Source organism: Equus caballus, chromosome 13 (genome assembly GCF_041296265.1).
Source record: "Equus caballus isolate H_3958 breed thoroughbred chromosome 13, TB-T2T, whole genome shotgun sequence".
In the NCBI taxonomy this organism is placed as follows: Eukaryota; Metazoa; Chordata; class Mammalia; order Perissodactyla; family Equidae; genus Equus; species Equus caballus.
In genome coordinates, this window is record NC_091696.1 from 35774840 (window position 1) to 35792002 (window position 17163).

The 17163-nt window shown below is 39.9% G+C and overlaps 2 protein-coding genes across 5 annotated transcripts in view; one reads left to right on the forward strand and one right to left on the reverse strand.

Annotated features, from left to right (window-relative positions):
- Positions 1–17163, reverse strand: part of METTL9 (methyltransferase 9, His-X-His N1(pi)-histidine) — a 43881-nt gene that overhangs the window by 2768 nt on the left and 23950 nt on the right. The gene's annotated exons all lie outside the window — the stretch shown is intronic.
- Positions 1313–9835, forward strand: IGSF6 (immunoglobulin superfamily member 6). Its single transcript, XM_001500764.7, has 6 exons — positions 1313–1548; positions 4670–5029; positions 6324–6430; positions 7102–7149; positions 7511–7591; positions 8775–9835. Exons 1-6 carry the CDS (start codon positions 1482–1484, stop codon positions 8829–8831), a joined length of 720 nt encoding a protein of 239 aa, XP_001500814.1. The 5' UTR covers positions 1313–1481; the 3' UTR covers positions 8832–9835.

Below are 17163 nucleotides of genomic sequence, written 5' to 3' on the forward strand. Positions count from 1 at the left end.
ATCTACTCCCTAACTTTTCAGAACAATTTCATAAAAGTTAAGCTCCAGGACCAGAGAGAGGTAGAACCCTAGAACAGATGAATCAACCTAGCATTTCTTGGAAGAGCGACTGAAGTCACGTCAGTCATTTCTAAACCTATGAGCACCAAAGGCCTGAGGCGCTCAGGGGTTAGATAAGGTCTTTAAGTTCACATACACACGAAGCACTGACTGTAGACACATACACAGGGATAATGCTATATATTAACTTCAGGATGCTTCTAGGTACTATGATGATGTAAAAAATATATACGTATATTAAAAGTGTTACTAAATTCAGATTGAGGATAACTTTATATAAATGAGAAAATACATAATGAACAGGTACCCAGGGTACAAACAGAAAGAGGGTTCAGCACCTGCACCCTCTTCTCTGAGTCTTAGTGGGAGGCGAAGCCTGGGGAAGCAGCTTTCCAGCCCGAACGGCTAAGGCACAGGCTTGTGACCTAAACTCAGACACACTCACCTGGAAGGAAGAGCTCATACCCAGAGAAGTGGGGACGTGGACTCTCTCTGGGGAGCGGAGCACTGGCTTGAGACCAAGCGGGTAGGGCAGCGCTGAGTGGTACTATCAACAGTGTGGCCCATACCACGGCATGTAGTGCTTGGCAGCAGCAGTATGCTTTTCAGACCAGTTTTATAGCACGATTTGGGGCATTTTTCTTGGCTGTGGACCCTAAACATGGTTCTCCAATTCTCCCACCGACTGTGTGAGCTACTCCCAAACCCTTCTGCTTAAGTCAGCCCCAGTCAGTTTCTCCTGCTTACAAAGAAGAACCTGACGACATCTCCCAGCGTGTTGGCGACGGGGCTGGGGGTCATGGGGGGATGACAGACACACAACTGAGGGCCCACACAGTTGTTTCACAGCACATTAAAAATGGGTTACACAAAACTGGGGTACAACTAGTTAAAGCCATACAACTTATTTCTTCATTGTACCATGATGTATTGGTTCACTAATTTCTCTTGTCTCTATGTGAAGACACCTCCTGCTGCTGCTTCTCGATTTCCAACAGCTACCGGTCCAGCACTGGGCACACAGGAGCTGCCCCAGGACCGGTGACAGAACCCCTCTGGAAACTTAAAGGACGAATTATTTGTCAAACAGTACTCCTTTGCATGAGCTACATGTAAATCAAAATCTCACTCAAAACATCGAAGACCTATGAGGATCTGTAAAATCCAAGAATTTATCATGGGAACATTTAGAAACATGCTCCAGGCTAAAATTGCAACTTTAAATCGTGACATTTGGTTACAAACAATCTTTACACAATTTCAGAAAGTTCCTGATGACAGTTCCTTAATAAGAGTTCCTCTCCTCAGTTCTTCCTGTCTAAAAAGAGAAAGAAAAAAAAAGCCAGCTCTCTTCAAATACACACTCTCCCACCACACACACCCACACCCACACCCACACCCACACACACACACACACGGACATGGAGACTGTGAACGGAGGCAAGATCATTCTCGGTCTGGAAATCAATCTGATTCTATTCTATGCGGGTAAGGTTCTTTTTCTTTTTTCTCCTCCATTCTATTTAAACCAATCGCTATTTTTCACCTAATGCATTTATATTTTAAGCACCTAGAGATTAATTTTTAAATGTATAAAATTATGGAACTTGTCTAACATGTTTCCTTTTTCCCCAGAGAAACAGGTAATAAAATAGCTGAGAAGTTTTATATTAACTTTGAAAATTCCTTCTGCTTTAGATAAGAGCCCCTCACCAAACGGTTGAAAATATCCTGAAAATCCCATGTGCTAGTCATCGACAATTTAGCTCCCACGCACTAAACAATACTTGAATATTTTCAAAGAACAGTATTTCTGAAAAGCTGAATTTCTATAAAGTACTTATCATTAAAAAAAAACAAAATGCAATGGCTCCTTACACAGAGAATGACCATCTCATAATATATCTTATTTTTTAAATTCTGCCTATATCTGTTTTTTCCTTATGGAAGATAGTGTTTCCTACATCACAGTTCTAATAATCTCAACATAGTTCTGATAAATCTAAGACTCTCCAATTTGCCCACAAAGTTTGAATCAGAGGGCAGGGAAGGGGGTAAAAGCTGTCAAAATTAATTTTTTTTCATCTGTACAGAAATATATCAAAATGTTAACAGTGGTTTTTTTTGGTGAAAGGCCTATGGGTGATTCCTTGCTTCTTTCAGTAATATTCTATTTTTTCCTAATAAGTATATATTACTCATAAACTATTTTAATTGGTGTTATTTTAAAGAAGAATCTGTAGGTTTTAAAAGTATATTCTGAAAGATGTGCAGACAAATATCTGGAATTCGTAACAGGTGAGAGTGAAGGAGCAGGTGGGAGAGAGAACGCAACAAGAGGGCGCCGAAGTCAGGAGGCGGCAGGGAGCTCGTGCGGCCAGCCAGCGACTTCCGCCAATGTTTGAATTTTCCATAATAAGCCTTTTTTTTAAGTATCAAAAATTACTTTTCTATTTATTTTCTAGGTTGCTTTTAAAAACAGGACAGTGATCTTTTTTATTCCTTCCACCAAGGAGACAAACTTTCAACCTTTTCAGAGAGTACTGTGTTTAAAAAAAAAAAAACCCTACAGAGAGTCCTACAAGAGAAACTGCTCACAGGAGTGGGCGGTGGTGTGACCCCTTCTCCCAACTTCCCCTTTTCGCTAATATGTTGCCTAACAGCTGAGGGGAGGGAGCAGCGGTTTCCTCATAAGTCTGCGCTCTCATAGGAAACTGCTGCAGCTGGTTTTCTCCCAACTCAGACTAACGGCAGAGAAAGCGAAAAATAAGCGGAGATAGGAAACTCCAAAGTTGCAAATAGTTATTTTATCCTGGGACATTAGTTCTCCAAGAAAAGTGTTAAAAGTCAGCTTCCCTTGTAAAAACCTATCTGACAGAGGACTTGAGATCGAGACACTGTTGGTTACCGTTGTTGCGGCTTGGCAGGCCCCATTCCATTTCAGATTTCCGACATACAATGATCATTATACATTGCAAAGTGTCTCTCTGTACTTCTAGGGAGGAGATGTGAGGTTCAGTCAGCTACAGACTGTGAGAAACCGGCTGGTCTTCTCCAGGTGACTTGACCCTCTTGTCTAGCTTGCACTTATTAGGTCACTAAAAAGCTCCCAGCTCATCTCCCAAGTTTTACAAACACTAAAATTAAAACATGGTGAATAGATCTGCCTCACAAGACGACCTATAAGAAAAATGTTAAGTGAAAAAAGCCCGTCTGAACCTTAAGTGTCAGACCACGTGGATTACTTTTAAATTTCAATTTTCAATTACAGTAGCAAAAAGGACAAACTCAGACAAGTAAAATTATTTGGAAACATATAATAACCAGGCAGAAGTCAGTCTAAAAACTCGCAAAAAATTCCCATTTGTCTGAACCAATACTATTTTACATAGGGCCTTCCTTGCCCCAAAAAGAGTTTAGGGCAGGTCTCCCCATTTTAAAACACCTAAGTGGCTTTCCAGCTTCACATGCCTGGGATCTGAAGGCCAAGGTGGGGACCCAACCTGCGTAACCTGGGAAGCCGCACGACAGGGTGGAGAGAGCACTGGACTGGGTGTCTAGTCCCGGCCCTGCTAGCATCTTGCTGAGACCTCCACAATTGTCGCTAAAATGGGTGACTGAAACTGTGCGAACAGGAGTAGCGGCAGCAGCAGAAATAGCCACCTTTTATTAAATACTTATTATGGTTTAGGCAAGTAAATACTTCTTATGTGTTGATGGTCTCATTTAAACTTCGCACGAACCCCACGAGGTACCTAACACTATCCCCATTTTGCTAATGAGGAAACCGAGATGCACAGACCATAGAGCTAAGAACTGGCAGAGCTGGGATCCAAACTCCAGCCTATGCCCTTTATCCCAATAGTGTTCATCGAATAAGGTAAAAACTACAAAGCAGCGTACAAGCGCCAGGAAGAACTCAACTTCGCTTGGCCGTGGCATGGCAGCTCGACAGGCCTCTGCTCAGTAACAAAGACGGCACAGGTTAAGCCAGGGCTGCATTTCCCCAGGCGTCCGCCTGGCCTTTTATAACATTTCCCATAGGGACAACCGGGCTCACAAAGGAACAACTGGGACTGCCATGAATTCCTAGTGACCCCAACCCACAAGACAAAAACAATCCCTACTGCTCATGTCTCCATCATGGACAACAGTATTTGCACCCAGGGCTTTGATATCCGTTACCACGTTGAATACAACACTCCCGCGAGGCCAGGGTCCAGATGAGGAAACAAGCTCTGAGAGATTAAGTGATCTGCATGAGATCAAAGGAACGCTGGTAAGTGACAAGAGTGTACACGTGGACCCCAAACTTCTGACTCCAGATCTGCTGCCATCTCTGCTCACAACACGAATTCCACGGAACCTCTCTGGGACAATCTCCAAGGAACAAGACATCATGGCAAACCAGCAGGTTAAGATCAGGGAACATGGGGAGCAGAAGGGAGGACCACTGGTGTCTATTTTTACAGTTTTGTTCGTGTGGGAGTAAGATAAGAAAAAGAAAAGAATTTTGGGTCTTCTAGCCCCAAAATGCCAATAAAATAGAAACAGAGGCAAAGGGGGGTGAGAAACCCGCTCCACAGAGCCTGTCTGCTTCGTCCCACAGGTGCTGCGAGCGACTGTAAAGTCTCTGTGTCTCAACCGGGTCACCTCACAGTGGACTACACTCAAAAGGCCGTTACCTTGAAGTGTTCCTTCTCCACAGCGGGGTGCCCTGCAGAGCCCCCAATGAGCCTGTGGTTTCGCTATGGTGCTTACCAGCCTGAGAGCCTCTGCTTGGACGGATGCAGAAGTGAGGCGGACAAATTCGTAGTGAGGGAAGCCCTGGCAGAAAAGCAAGTTTCTCTCACTGTAAACAGACTGGCTTTCAATGACAGTGCAATCTACATCTGCGGAATAGCCTTTCCCAGTTCAAGGGACTCGAGAGCGAAGCGAACCGGAGAAGGGACCACGTTGGTGGTTAGAGGTCAGTCACTTGAGGCTTTATTCCAGAATGTTACATTTTGCTCAGCCCTTTAAATGCTTTACATTACTCATATACAGAAATTATGAGATAAATCTGTAAGGCATGACCTGAGCACAAACCAACAGAAAGTTTGGTTAAAGAACTACTCTGACTCCAGCTCCCAGCTTCCGAAGACACAAAGTCAGGGTTGTGTTGGGTGCTGTATTCTCTCTCAATGTCCAGATTTTACTAGTGAAGGTGGACCACCTATGTCCTCCTTTCTGTATATTACAGTGCTTGTGTAATGTACCAAGTCCAAAGGGAAACCTGCAAGGACTCACTATCAGGTTTCTTAGGAACCGGTCTGGTATTGCACCATCCAGAACAAAGCACTGGAGAAGCATAAACAATCAATAAACTGGACCTCCCAAAATATGCATTATGGAAAATAAACACAAATCTGGGGAGAATCCACTGGGGGATCCCTGACCCTCTCATTCTGCATGTATGTTGTCTAAATTGAGTTCACAGGATAAGCATCTATGGGATATTTAGTTGAAATGTACAGGTTATTCAGATAATAATTACAAATCGAATTGTATTTTATCCTTCAAATAATCAGGTACTTTAAGACATGGCACGTTACTCCATCCCTACCTAGAGCACAGGATACCTCCTGCAAGGAGGGAGAAATTCAGAATGTGAAAACGGATTCAACAATTCTACTTCCCAAACCTTGTTAGGAAGAAGGGGCAGATGTAACAATGCCTGTCTCTGAGTATGAGTGAGCACTAAGGTTCTCAGTGTACGGCCTTCTCAGTTCTTTACAGACCGCAGTATTCCGTTATGGATATGAAACAGCTCAAAGCTATAAATAGCAGCATTAACAAACACTTGGGAAAATATCTTAACTCCATAAACAGACTCTTGGTGACACTTCTACATCATTTCTACCAAAAGAAATGTTAAATGCCCTTGAACAAACTGTCTTAAAACGTTCATCTAACTTTAAAATGCTTTATATAAAAAGTGATTCCTAGCATCATGAGCAGTAATTAATTGAATTTAAAAAAATTTTTGGTTTTAAAAATGAGTAACATTTTTGGTATAATATATTTAAAAACTGATGAACTGGCTTTAATTATATCAAGCACTTGAGTGTCTTTTGAATCAAGAGACGCTGAATCAATGTTCAGGTGAAGAGCCAGCAGAGGCAGTTCATGTCCCCTCTGACAGGCAGCTGCAGTCAGACTTCAAACGTGTGTTTGCGATAACGTTTCAATCGTGACTGAGACTCTCTGTTTTTGTGACAAAGAAATTAAGGTTCTCAGTAAGGAAATGCAGAGTGTCCTGATAGCTCTCTTATCACTGCTCTCTATCTACGTCACTGGTGTCCTCGTGATCTTCATAGTTCTCTCCAAGGTAAGTCAAATTTCTTTGTCTCAGCTGTCCCAATAGCCTTGAATACTATCATAAGAAAATAACTCTCATCTCTCTACACGTGAGCCTCACAAATAGCTCACCTAATTAACATCTTCCTGTGCACCTGCAGGAGAGATCACCTGCAGGAGAGGTCTGCAGAAGAAAGCAGACATTTTCCTCACTGAAATTATTATTAACCAGAGTACACTATTTATAGTGTTTTCTCCTTAAAACCCAGTAATATGGGAATAGGAGACTCTCCTTTATAACCATCTGATATGCTATCTTTCTGCTGGGGGGAAGGCGGGTTAATGTTATCTATGAAAGGCCTAAGAATAGCTTTTAAGAGCAAAAAGGGGTTAACAAAGAGATCAGAAGCTGCCTTAAATTATTTTTTAAAGGCCTGAAGTTTTTAAGAAAGAATATCTTCTGGTTGTTTATAGGCTATAAGAGGGGGAACATATGTGTTATATTAGGATTACTATAAATCCTACAATCGACATCAGTTTGAGTTATTAGTAAAATCTCAGAAATGACATGAAAATTATTAAATCTTACTGCATATCATCTAAATATTATGTTAGTTGAATCTTATTATGGTATGAGATAGCTGCCATCATTGTTCTGAGTGCACAAAGTGTCTTATAAGACTTTCCTTTTCTTCTTGACAGTCGAAATCTAACACTCTAAGAAACAAAGAAACAGAGGACTCACAAAAGGTACAGACCAACGCTTGTAAAATATCTTCTAAATTGTGGCTGGTTCTAGTTATTTCAAATCTGAAATAATTTAAGAAACACAGAGAACACCAGGGTGACTTTCAACCTTGGATGCTGTGTCCTATTGCTGAGAAACTCAGTGAGAATCTCCAGTGGTAAACTGTCATTTAAATTTGATAGTTCTCAACCATAAATTCTACTTAATGTACTTAAAATACAAGAGTGAATGGCAGGTAGATGTGCTGGTTGGGGTGGTTTTGGAGACTGACGGCAGAAAAGAAGACAAAGCTCTGATGATGTACACCAAGCATCGCTTCTAGCCCTAAGGGAGAGAGACATTTTTTCTCTTTTGTATTTATAGAAGAAGAGCGCTCGGCGTATTTTTCGGGAAATTGCTCAAGAACTATATAGTAAGAGACACGTGGAGACAAGCCAAGAACCTGTAAGTGTGAAACAGCAAAAAGCTTTAATGCAGATATAAAGCAGGTTTGACTAAAAACACTAAGCTGCCAACAAGCCATCAATAATCATTAGAAAAGTCTGAAAGAGGACTTTCACATATAATGCATTTTCATATAGAACCTGTTTTGATAAATACATAACAAAGGACATCTGATATAATATTAACTAGAGACCAGGCTGGCATCTTAGTGACGTGGAATCTTTCAGAAACACACCAGATACAGGCAATGTTTTCAATATAGACAAGGCTGCTTTTGTGGATTAAAAGCTACTTTGTACAGTATCTAGCAGTGTAGTAGTAGGCATTAAGTAGATGTTGCAAACATTTGTCAAATTATATAGAAAACATTACTTGTTGCTAATAAAGCAGAAATAAACACATTAGAAAAGACTCAGCTAATGAAATAAAAATTCAGTATTTCTTCAGTCTTTGGCGTTGGAATGGTAGAAAGAATACATTATCTAGAATACATTCTGACAGTGTCTGGTTAAAGTCCTATATAAACAGGTTTTTCAAACAAGACGCTGTTTTAGAGCTGGTAGAGTAGATACTCGGCTTCCATGATGCATGATCAGACCACTCAAATTTAAATTAAAATGAATACAAAATAATGAACTTAAATACGACTAAGGATATTTTCCTCTTAAACAGCAGCCAGGAGGGCAAATGCAACAGGTTTCTGATATGAGGTGTGTTTTTTTAAATCCAACTTTTAAAAAGGATTTTCACCCAGGAAAGAATATTGTCTAAACAGTCATTTCATCCTTCTATTGAATATAGACAAATATGTAAAGAAATGGTCTAATTACCTAAGACACCACCCTGAATAATTAAAAATGCCTATTCATACTCTTTTCTTCTTGAGGCTGGGGCACCCTTTTCAGCAAAGAGGCAAAGTTAAGTGGCCTGAAGACGTGCCTGGAAGGAAGAACTGTCACACGTTCTAAGCCAGGGCTTTGACAATGGCATCTGAATAAGAAAATAAATTTTCAGTTCCCACATCTTACTCTAAATATAGGGAAAATGGTAGCTTGACCTTTAAGATTACTGGAAGAGTACTTATGTCCCAGAGTGAGAGATGGCACTGTGGTTTACATGTTGCTCGCAGTGTGGCATCGTTGGTTATCTAACCTTAAATATGGCTTGTTATTTACTATTGCAGGAGAAAGACAACACTTATGAAAACAGAAGAGTACTCTCCAACTATGAAAGACCATAGAAATATTTTAATTTTCATTTAAGTCACTGAAAATCCAACTCTACAAGTTATGCAGTATTAATGGACATACACCCAACAGGGTTTTAAAGAAACAACCAAAGGTCAATGGAAAAGACAATTGGCTACAAGGAAGGAAGCCAGAGTATAAGGAAACTGCAGCTCACAGTAATTCCCAAAATACTAAAACCCACCGAAATGTAACTGAAAAATGCTGCCCTAATTTGCTAGGAGAATTCTAAGCAGTCTAACATTTTCACAAACTTCCATTTTTACAACATATATCCTCTATTTATTTCACTCAACCTACGAGGTGCGTGATGACTGCTACCCTGAAGGTCTGGAGCCACACCACGTGCCCTGAGCAGAAGAACCGCACCCGGGGGTGGGCGTGATGGGCCAGTCAGACTAAGCTGGGAGGGAAGGGGAAAGAGGCGAGGAGGAAAGAAAGTGCCCACATTTGAGTCAGCGAAAATCATCTTGAAAACTACCTTGGAGCAAACGATTCCTCTGGTATTGCCATGGGGCAATGGTATAGTGCACATTTTCCTGCCAGGGTATACAAAATCACTTACATCATGCCGCCAACGAAAAGCAAGACTGGAAGAGAAGAGAGTAAGAAAGCGATAGCTACAATATAGAAAATCCAAAGCAGAAGGTTAAACAAAGAAAACCTCAGAACAAATAAGCCACAACCGACTCTAGATGTCAGTGTTGTGCCAAATAGCACCAGGGTAGGAGTGGGCAAGGCACCGTCCTTGAGGGCGCCTCTGCAATACTGATTTTTAACCAGTTTAGGAGGGAAACATCAGATACCAGGCTGAGCACAGCAAAGATGTTTATGGAATTCATTACCATCTTACTAAGAAAACATGTTATGGATTGTTCTTTGAAAGCTACTTTGGCGTAAAAGAATCTATTTAAACTACCCACAAGTATGTGTTCGTTATTAAACATGAATTACAACTTATTATGTTTATTTCATTAAAGTGTTTCTTTTAAACTGATATTAAGTGAGGTGTACTCTTATTTTCAAAACCCAGACAGAATTTTAAGATATTTTAAGATCCATGGTTTAAATTAGTGATCTCTAACCTTTCTAATCGCATGTGCCAAGAAAAATGGGGGAGCATATAACTCCATTTTATTTGTGTGTATGTATGTATATCTATGTGTGTGTGAGTGCATATGTTGTGTATTTGTAAAGTGGATGCATATTTATGTATGTATGTCTGTATATTTGTGTATCTTATACACAAATATAGAAATTAAACAATTAGCATAAAAAGTGATATAAATAAAAATGCTAATATTTTCTTCCTATAGCCCCAAATAAATTGCCTTGCGTACTCCCTGGGGTACATAACCGCCACTTTGAGACCACTGGCTTGGATGAAATAAATGAACTTCTAAACCAGGTGGCAAAAAGGGTCAATGCTGACACCATGTAGGTGAAGAGAAGAAGTGTTGGAATAGATCATTTACTTTTCATTTCATTACCTTTTAGTACTTCCGGGGCTGAAAATATACTGTTCTTTGTGTAACTAACAAGGAGACAAAATCCCTAAGATAAACTAGTACCTGACTCAGAATAAGCCTTTCCCAATGCAAACAAGGACTGTGTTTCAAAGAGTGATTTTTGAGCTGAAATTTGGAATACACTTTCCCAAGGAAAGCAGTTCCAGTCCCTCAGGTCAGATGTAAGAGTGCCTGATGTATATACAACATTCATTCTTTTATTCATCCATCGAGCCAACCACACTTACTGAGCGCTCTACTACTGCAGTCAAAGGCCTCTTTGCAGGCCATCCTTGGGTCACGCTGAACTTGTCCTTCCACAACCTCACTCTGTTCACACTTCATGCTTTTCACATGCTGTTCCCTCCACCTGGGAAAACACTTCACAGACACAAACACAGCTCATATGTCACCTCTTACATGAAACCTCCTGTAACTGACCCAGCAGTCAATATTGGGTCTTTCCTTCTCTAAACACATAGTGCTTTGTCATTTTTCTTATCTGACTATCCTGCCACGCCTGTTTACATCTGTCTTCTGGACTAGTCTGTAAGGATTTTAAGACTAGAAGAACGTTTTCATTTATCCCTGTATTTGCACTGCCTAGCACTACCTGGTACACAGTAGGCTCTCAAATGCCTTTATATGAATACAACTGAACAATCTTTCTATAGAAAAATATTTTTTCAGCATTTCAACTGAGATATGAAGCATACTTCACACTCTAGCCATCAACCTTCACTCTTCTCCATAAGGACTGTCTGTTGAATCCCTAACGGTATTAATTTTCCTACTATGTGAGCATCCCGAATTTTCGCTGAAAATGACTAAGCTATAGCTGTCTGTTTAGATTTGAATTTCCCATGACAATAAAAATATTGACAACAACTCAAAGATGGAAATGGACAGAGACGTAGTTCTAGTGTCTACGCACCGACCTTCCAGACAAGGGCATTTAAACCACATACCAACAGGATTTTCACAATGAGTAATTTCTTTTTCTCTACTATGGAAGACTGGAGAGAATCTGAACCCCTGGCTAACACATACAGTTAAGTCTCCGTGGGGTCAAGTCACACAGACCGACGGAGAAGGCACAGACTTCGAGGGAAGTTAAAACGCAGACATCAAATTATGATGCTTATTGTTAAAAGGGTTTCACAGGCAGATCTAAACCACATTGACAAACATTTCAAACTGTGAACAAATATGATAAATAAAACTACAAATAACAAAGTAACAGAATAGAATGGAATGAAATAAATCTAACATGTATCAAATACCAACACTGAGACAGACATGGTTGGGCACTATCCTCTAAATTACATTATTTAATCCATACAACAAACTTCAAGATAGGTGTTAGCCCCATTTTTACAGATGAAATACTTAGCTTAATGAGAGGCCCAGGGAGAAGGGCTGACCCATGTTTCAAACACAGGTCAGCCCTCAAAGCCCAAGTTCCTCCACAAACAGTCCTGCCAGTCTTGCTTATTTCTATTTAGACCAACAGGAGCTTTAAGACTAGACATGTCTAATTTAACCAGAACAACGACCCTGGAAGAAAGTGACAAAGGTGCCAAGGGCTACCTCTCAAAAAGCACAGGGCTAGCTGGTTTCACAGGAGAATTCTACCAAACTTTCAAAGACCAGATAACCACAATGGGATTTAAACTGTCCCAGAGCACAGAAGAAACAATTTCCAAATTCTTTTTTACAAAACCAGCAGAACATTGATACCAAAACATGACAAACATAATATCCTCCAAATAAATAAAAGATCAGATACAGACCAACTATCATTTAACAATATTAATGCTAATATTTTTATTTAGAATTTCTGTAAATCCACTCTAGTGATGCATTACAAGAAGACGACCCCATCGAAGCCTGGAGGTGCAAGGGTGGATGTGTATTAGAAAAGTATATATTGACTTAATAGGTCAAAGGAGAAAAAACAGGATGACTATCTCACAGATGTTGAAAACATAGGTGATAAAATTCAACATTGATTCCTGATTTTTTAAGCTCTTAATAAAACAGGATTTAAAAAAATATGTATCTCAAGTCAAACAGCAAGCTCAAGGCAAAAGACAGCACCATATTTAAAGTAGAAGTATTTCTTCATTAAAGTCAAAACCAAGACAAAAATGTCTACCATTTTGTTAACATTTTCTGGAATTAACTACCAATTCACTTTGAAAAAAAAAAAGTCTAAAAATAACAAGGAAGTAGTAAAACCATTTGCAGATGCCATAACTGTGTATCAAGAAAATCTAAGTGGATCGATGGTAGAAACAATTTGAAACACTAAGATAATCCAATAAGGCAAATGGTTAAAAAAATTGGTACAGACACAAAAATAACTGCTTGTGTAAGTATGTGTAATATCCATTCTAAGATATGCTAGAAAAGCCATCTGCTACAACATGGCTGAAGCTGGAAGATTTTATGCTCAGTGAAACAAGCCACACACAGAAAGACAAATACGGTATGATCTCACTCACATGTGGAACCTCAACAAGCCAAACTCGCAGAACCAGAGCAGACAACAGTGGCTGCCCAGGGGCTGGGAGTGGGGGAAACGGGAGGATGTGGGTCAAAGGATACACACTTTCAGTTGTAAGATGAGTAAGTTCTGGGGATCTAATGTACAGCATGGTGACTACAGTTAATAAAACTGAACTGTATACCTGAAATTTGCTAAAAGAATAAATCTTAAGTGTTCTCATCACACATACACAGAAAAAGGTAACTATGTGAGGTATTGGATATGTTATTAACTTGACTGTGGTAATCACTGCACAGTGTATACCTATACTAAATCATCACGTTATATACCTTGAATACACACAATTTTTATGTCAATTATATCTCAATAAAGCAGGAAATTTTTTTTAATTTTTGCAAAGTGTGATGGAAGAAAAATTCCTATTCACAATATCACACATACACACACACATCCCATTAGAATAAATCTAACAAAAATTGTGCAAGACCTTTAAGAAGAAAATTTTATGATACTAAAGAACAAGCAATAGAATAAATTGAAAGACACATCCTATTATTAGCTAGGAAGACTCAATACTCCCTAAACTAACTTATAAATTTAATATGGGGCAGTTAGACAAGCTAGTGCTAAAGCTGATCTGCTAAGTCAGTCAAGAAAAATCTAAAAGGAACTGATTGAGGGGGGACTAGTCCTGGGATATTAAAGTGTGTGATAAAGGTACAGTAATTAAAATAGTTTGGTGTTGGCACACACACAGATGGATTAAATCTTAACAGAACAGAACCAAACACATACAGGACTTTAGTCTCTGATAAAGGTGGCATTTCAAAGCATCGAGAAAGAGACGATTTATTCAGTAACTGGTGTTAGGATCACAGGCCAGCTATGGGGAAAACTTCACTCTTTAGGAAGCAGTTCCACTCCTGGAGATGCATCATACAGGTAACCTTAGATCTACTTCCTTCAGATCTTTTCTCTATGCCACCAGCTCAGTGAGGCCCTTCCCTGAGTGCTCTCTTTAAAATTACAGCCCCCAACCCAACTCCCAATTCCAGAGCCCCTTTCTTGCTTTTAGTGTTTACTTCTCTTCATAACACTTATGACCAACAACATGCCATTTGTTTACCGTCTGTCTCCCTCACTAGAACATAAGCTGCACAAGGGCAGGGATATTCATCTGTTTGCTGCTTACTTATCTCCAGCACCTAGGCACTCAGTAAACACTTTTTAAATGAATGAAGATACTCTGTGGCATGAGTATTCAGCAGCCAATTCCCTCCCACTTTCACTTCGAGCTCAGCTCCACAGTGTAAACAAATGTGCTCAGGGCAGATGACTCCCTCCACAGACCTGGAGAGTGCATCATGATGGTCCTGAATCCCTTGCCAGTTGCTGCCTGGGCAGGGACACATGCCCCCATCCTTGCCAACAGGACCTGCAACGCAGTGTGCTAGGGAGGTTTCTGGGAAACATTTCTCTCACTAAAAAAAACAGAGAGATGTAGAGGAGAAAATGCCTCTTTCTTTTCAAGATTTTGTCATGCCTACACATGATGCTTGGCACGACATCAGCCATTTTGCAATTTTTTTTTTTTAAAGATTTTCTTTTTTCTTTTTTCTCCCGAAATCCCCCCCCGGTACACAGTTGTATATTCTTCGTTGTGGGTCCTTCTAGTTGTGGCATGTGGGACGCTGCCTCAGCGTGGTCTGATGAGCAGTGCCATGTCCGCGCCCAGGATTCGCACCAACGAAACAGTGGGCCGCCTGCAGCGGAGCGCGCAAACTTAACCACTCGGCCACGGGGCCAGCCCCAGCCATTTTGCAATTTTGAGGGGAATGTTGGCATACTGAAGATGAAGAAAAGTAAGCAAGCTCTGAACTTCAATGGAATAGTTTTATCACTGAATTAACCGACCTTGGAATCACTTTTCCAAAATAAAATCAATTTTTACAAGCTACTTTTAGTTGCTCCTTCTGTTTCCTAAAGCAGAAAGCATCCTGATACATATTTACACATGTGTGCAAAGACTTGCCCAAGAGTGTTCGTTTCACTATTACTTATAAAGCAAACTGCTGGCATCTAAAATTACGTCAGCAGAGGTGTCCTTAGGTAAAAGCATCATATATCCAGTGGTGTGCTGGTAAATGTTTACCAACCAGCTTGGAGGAGGCTATTTGTAGCGTCTGCCAATTTCCATGCTGTAAGTATTCCCACCACAGTCAGTTTCAATAATGGCCATGTTTAACAACCAGCTCACTAAATTCCTGCCAATGTAACAATCAGCTCTCAAGAACCAGTAAAACCAGCTCCAACATACCACTTGCTTACATCCAGACAGTGCAGATACATGTGCTGGCAGGAATCATTTCCTTGATAAACTTGGGTGGAAAAAGGCAATGAAAGTATTTACAGAGGGGCTTTACTTATATAATCAATTTTTTCATGTACAGACATACTTACATTTTGAAGAATATTCAAGAAACCTGAACAAGCTTGTGGAACTGGAGTGGATGAGAAACTTTTCATTATACACCCTCATGCAAGCTGCTTAAACTTTTTTTTACTATGAATTATCTTTTTATAAAAATTATAATTTTGAAAAATTAAACCTCCTTAAATTTTCATTTTTGCAATGTAATTCTCCTTTTCTCCATCACATACTTTTCCCCTTTTTGATGATTAAAACAATGCTCACTAGATTTAATAACCCCTAAACAAAACTGGGTCAGTAAACCAAACAAACTGAAATTAGATACCTTTGCACTTTTTTCCTCAAATTAACCTAAGTAACAAAATCACTGTGATTCAACTTCAATAAATCTCAAAAAAATTATGCAAGTAATCATTTCATCTACAATGCCTTTCTGTTAAAACATAAATTGAGCCAAGTATGCAAAGCACATTCAGATATCCTCAAAACAGCCCAAAATTCATGCACTCACAGAGCAAGCTCACTTTGCACCTCAGTCGTCACATAGTGTCACATGGAAATCATCGGGATCTAATTAGCGACTTAGAGAAAGGAAGCAATAACAGAGTGCTGCGGAACAGTCTGCAAAATTTATAGGTCACTAAAGGTCACCCACAGTAACAAGGCTTCTTGTCTCTGGTTTGCTACGTGTCACATGCCAGACTCCCTGGACCCAACAGGCAACTCTGTGAGTCCACAATCAAGGAGCTTGTTTTCAGCTCTTACTGGAGACTGCCCTCTTGTCCAGTTTGACTTCCTCTCAATTTTTAGCGTCAGAAACACAAGGAAATAAAATTCATGGCTAGACTGATGTTTCCTCCCCAGCTCTCCCACCTCCTGCTATGCCAGGAAGTAGCATTAAAGTTCGATCACGTGGTTGCCCAACAGGACACAGGAAGCCAGGACCTATAACCTGATGACTCAGGACTGCGATGCAAGGATGGAGCTGATACTTAACTACACTGGGAACAGCACTGAGACAAGGTCAGGTCGCTGTACTAACAAGAAGGACGTTTCTTAGGCTTTTCACTTACAACATATATATACGCTATCCGGGCACTCACACTTACAGCAGTTTTCTCTTTACCATGACAAACGATTTAACAAGAGGAATGGAATGATGGAGACGTTCGATGGGGGAGGGATATCTGTTCCATCTGTTCTCCTTCCCGCCCTCCTATGTCTAAACAGTTCTCCATTTTCCCCACCATCAACACAAATCTAAAACCACTGGATAAATGTTAAGACAAGCATTAAATCTGAAGGGACTAAGACCTGAGGGGGAAAAAATAAGGACGAGAAGAAATGAAGGAGCAAGTGAGTGGCAACGCAATCCATGGATATAAGCAAACATGAACATTATTCCTTAAGACAGATTTTCACAGATATTCGAATAACTACGACGCTTGCAAAATATTAACGGATTTCTTTGAAGAGTTTTTAAACCCAAGGCTGAACTAGGCTGTAAAATAGAAAAATTAAAGATTTTAAAACATTAACATGTATTACTTACACAATAATTTTTATTCGCTATACATTAACTTATGAAAATGCAAAAGAGAGGCTTAAAGTCATACCTTTCAGCATGACCTAAAATGCAAACCACATAAGCTAAAACTATGAATTAAACTAACAGCCAGAAGTCACAGTAAATATGAACGTAAAATCAAACCATTTCTTCTAAGATATTGTTCATTCAATATTGCTGAAGAGCAAAGACCAATCAATCAAAAAACCAAATGTTACACAAAGAAATGATATGTGCTGAAACACAAATGGTCTTTAAAAGGAAAAACCAGGTAAGAGCATTGATCATTTCTAGAGTCTGGGACAAG

Bases quoted from the DNA above. Each gene is read 5' to 3' on its own strand.
- IGSF6 (XM_001500764.7), top strand. From the start codon at position 1,482: ATGGAGACTGTGAACGGAGGCAAGATCATTCTCGGTCTGGAAATCAAT. The intron at 1,549-4,669 runs GTAAGGTTCTTT...TTCGTCCCACAG, and splicing joins TCTGATTCTATTCTATGCGG to GTGCTGCGAGCGACTGTAAA. The intron at 7,150-7,510 runs GTACAGACCAAC...TTGTATTTATAG, and splicing joins AAACAGAGGACTCACAAAAG to AAGAAGAGCGCTCGGCGTAT.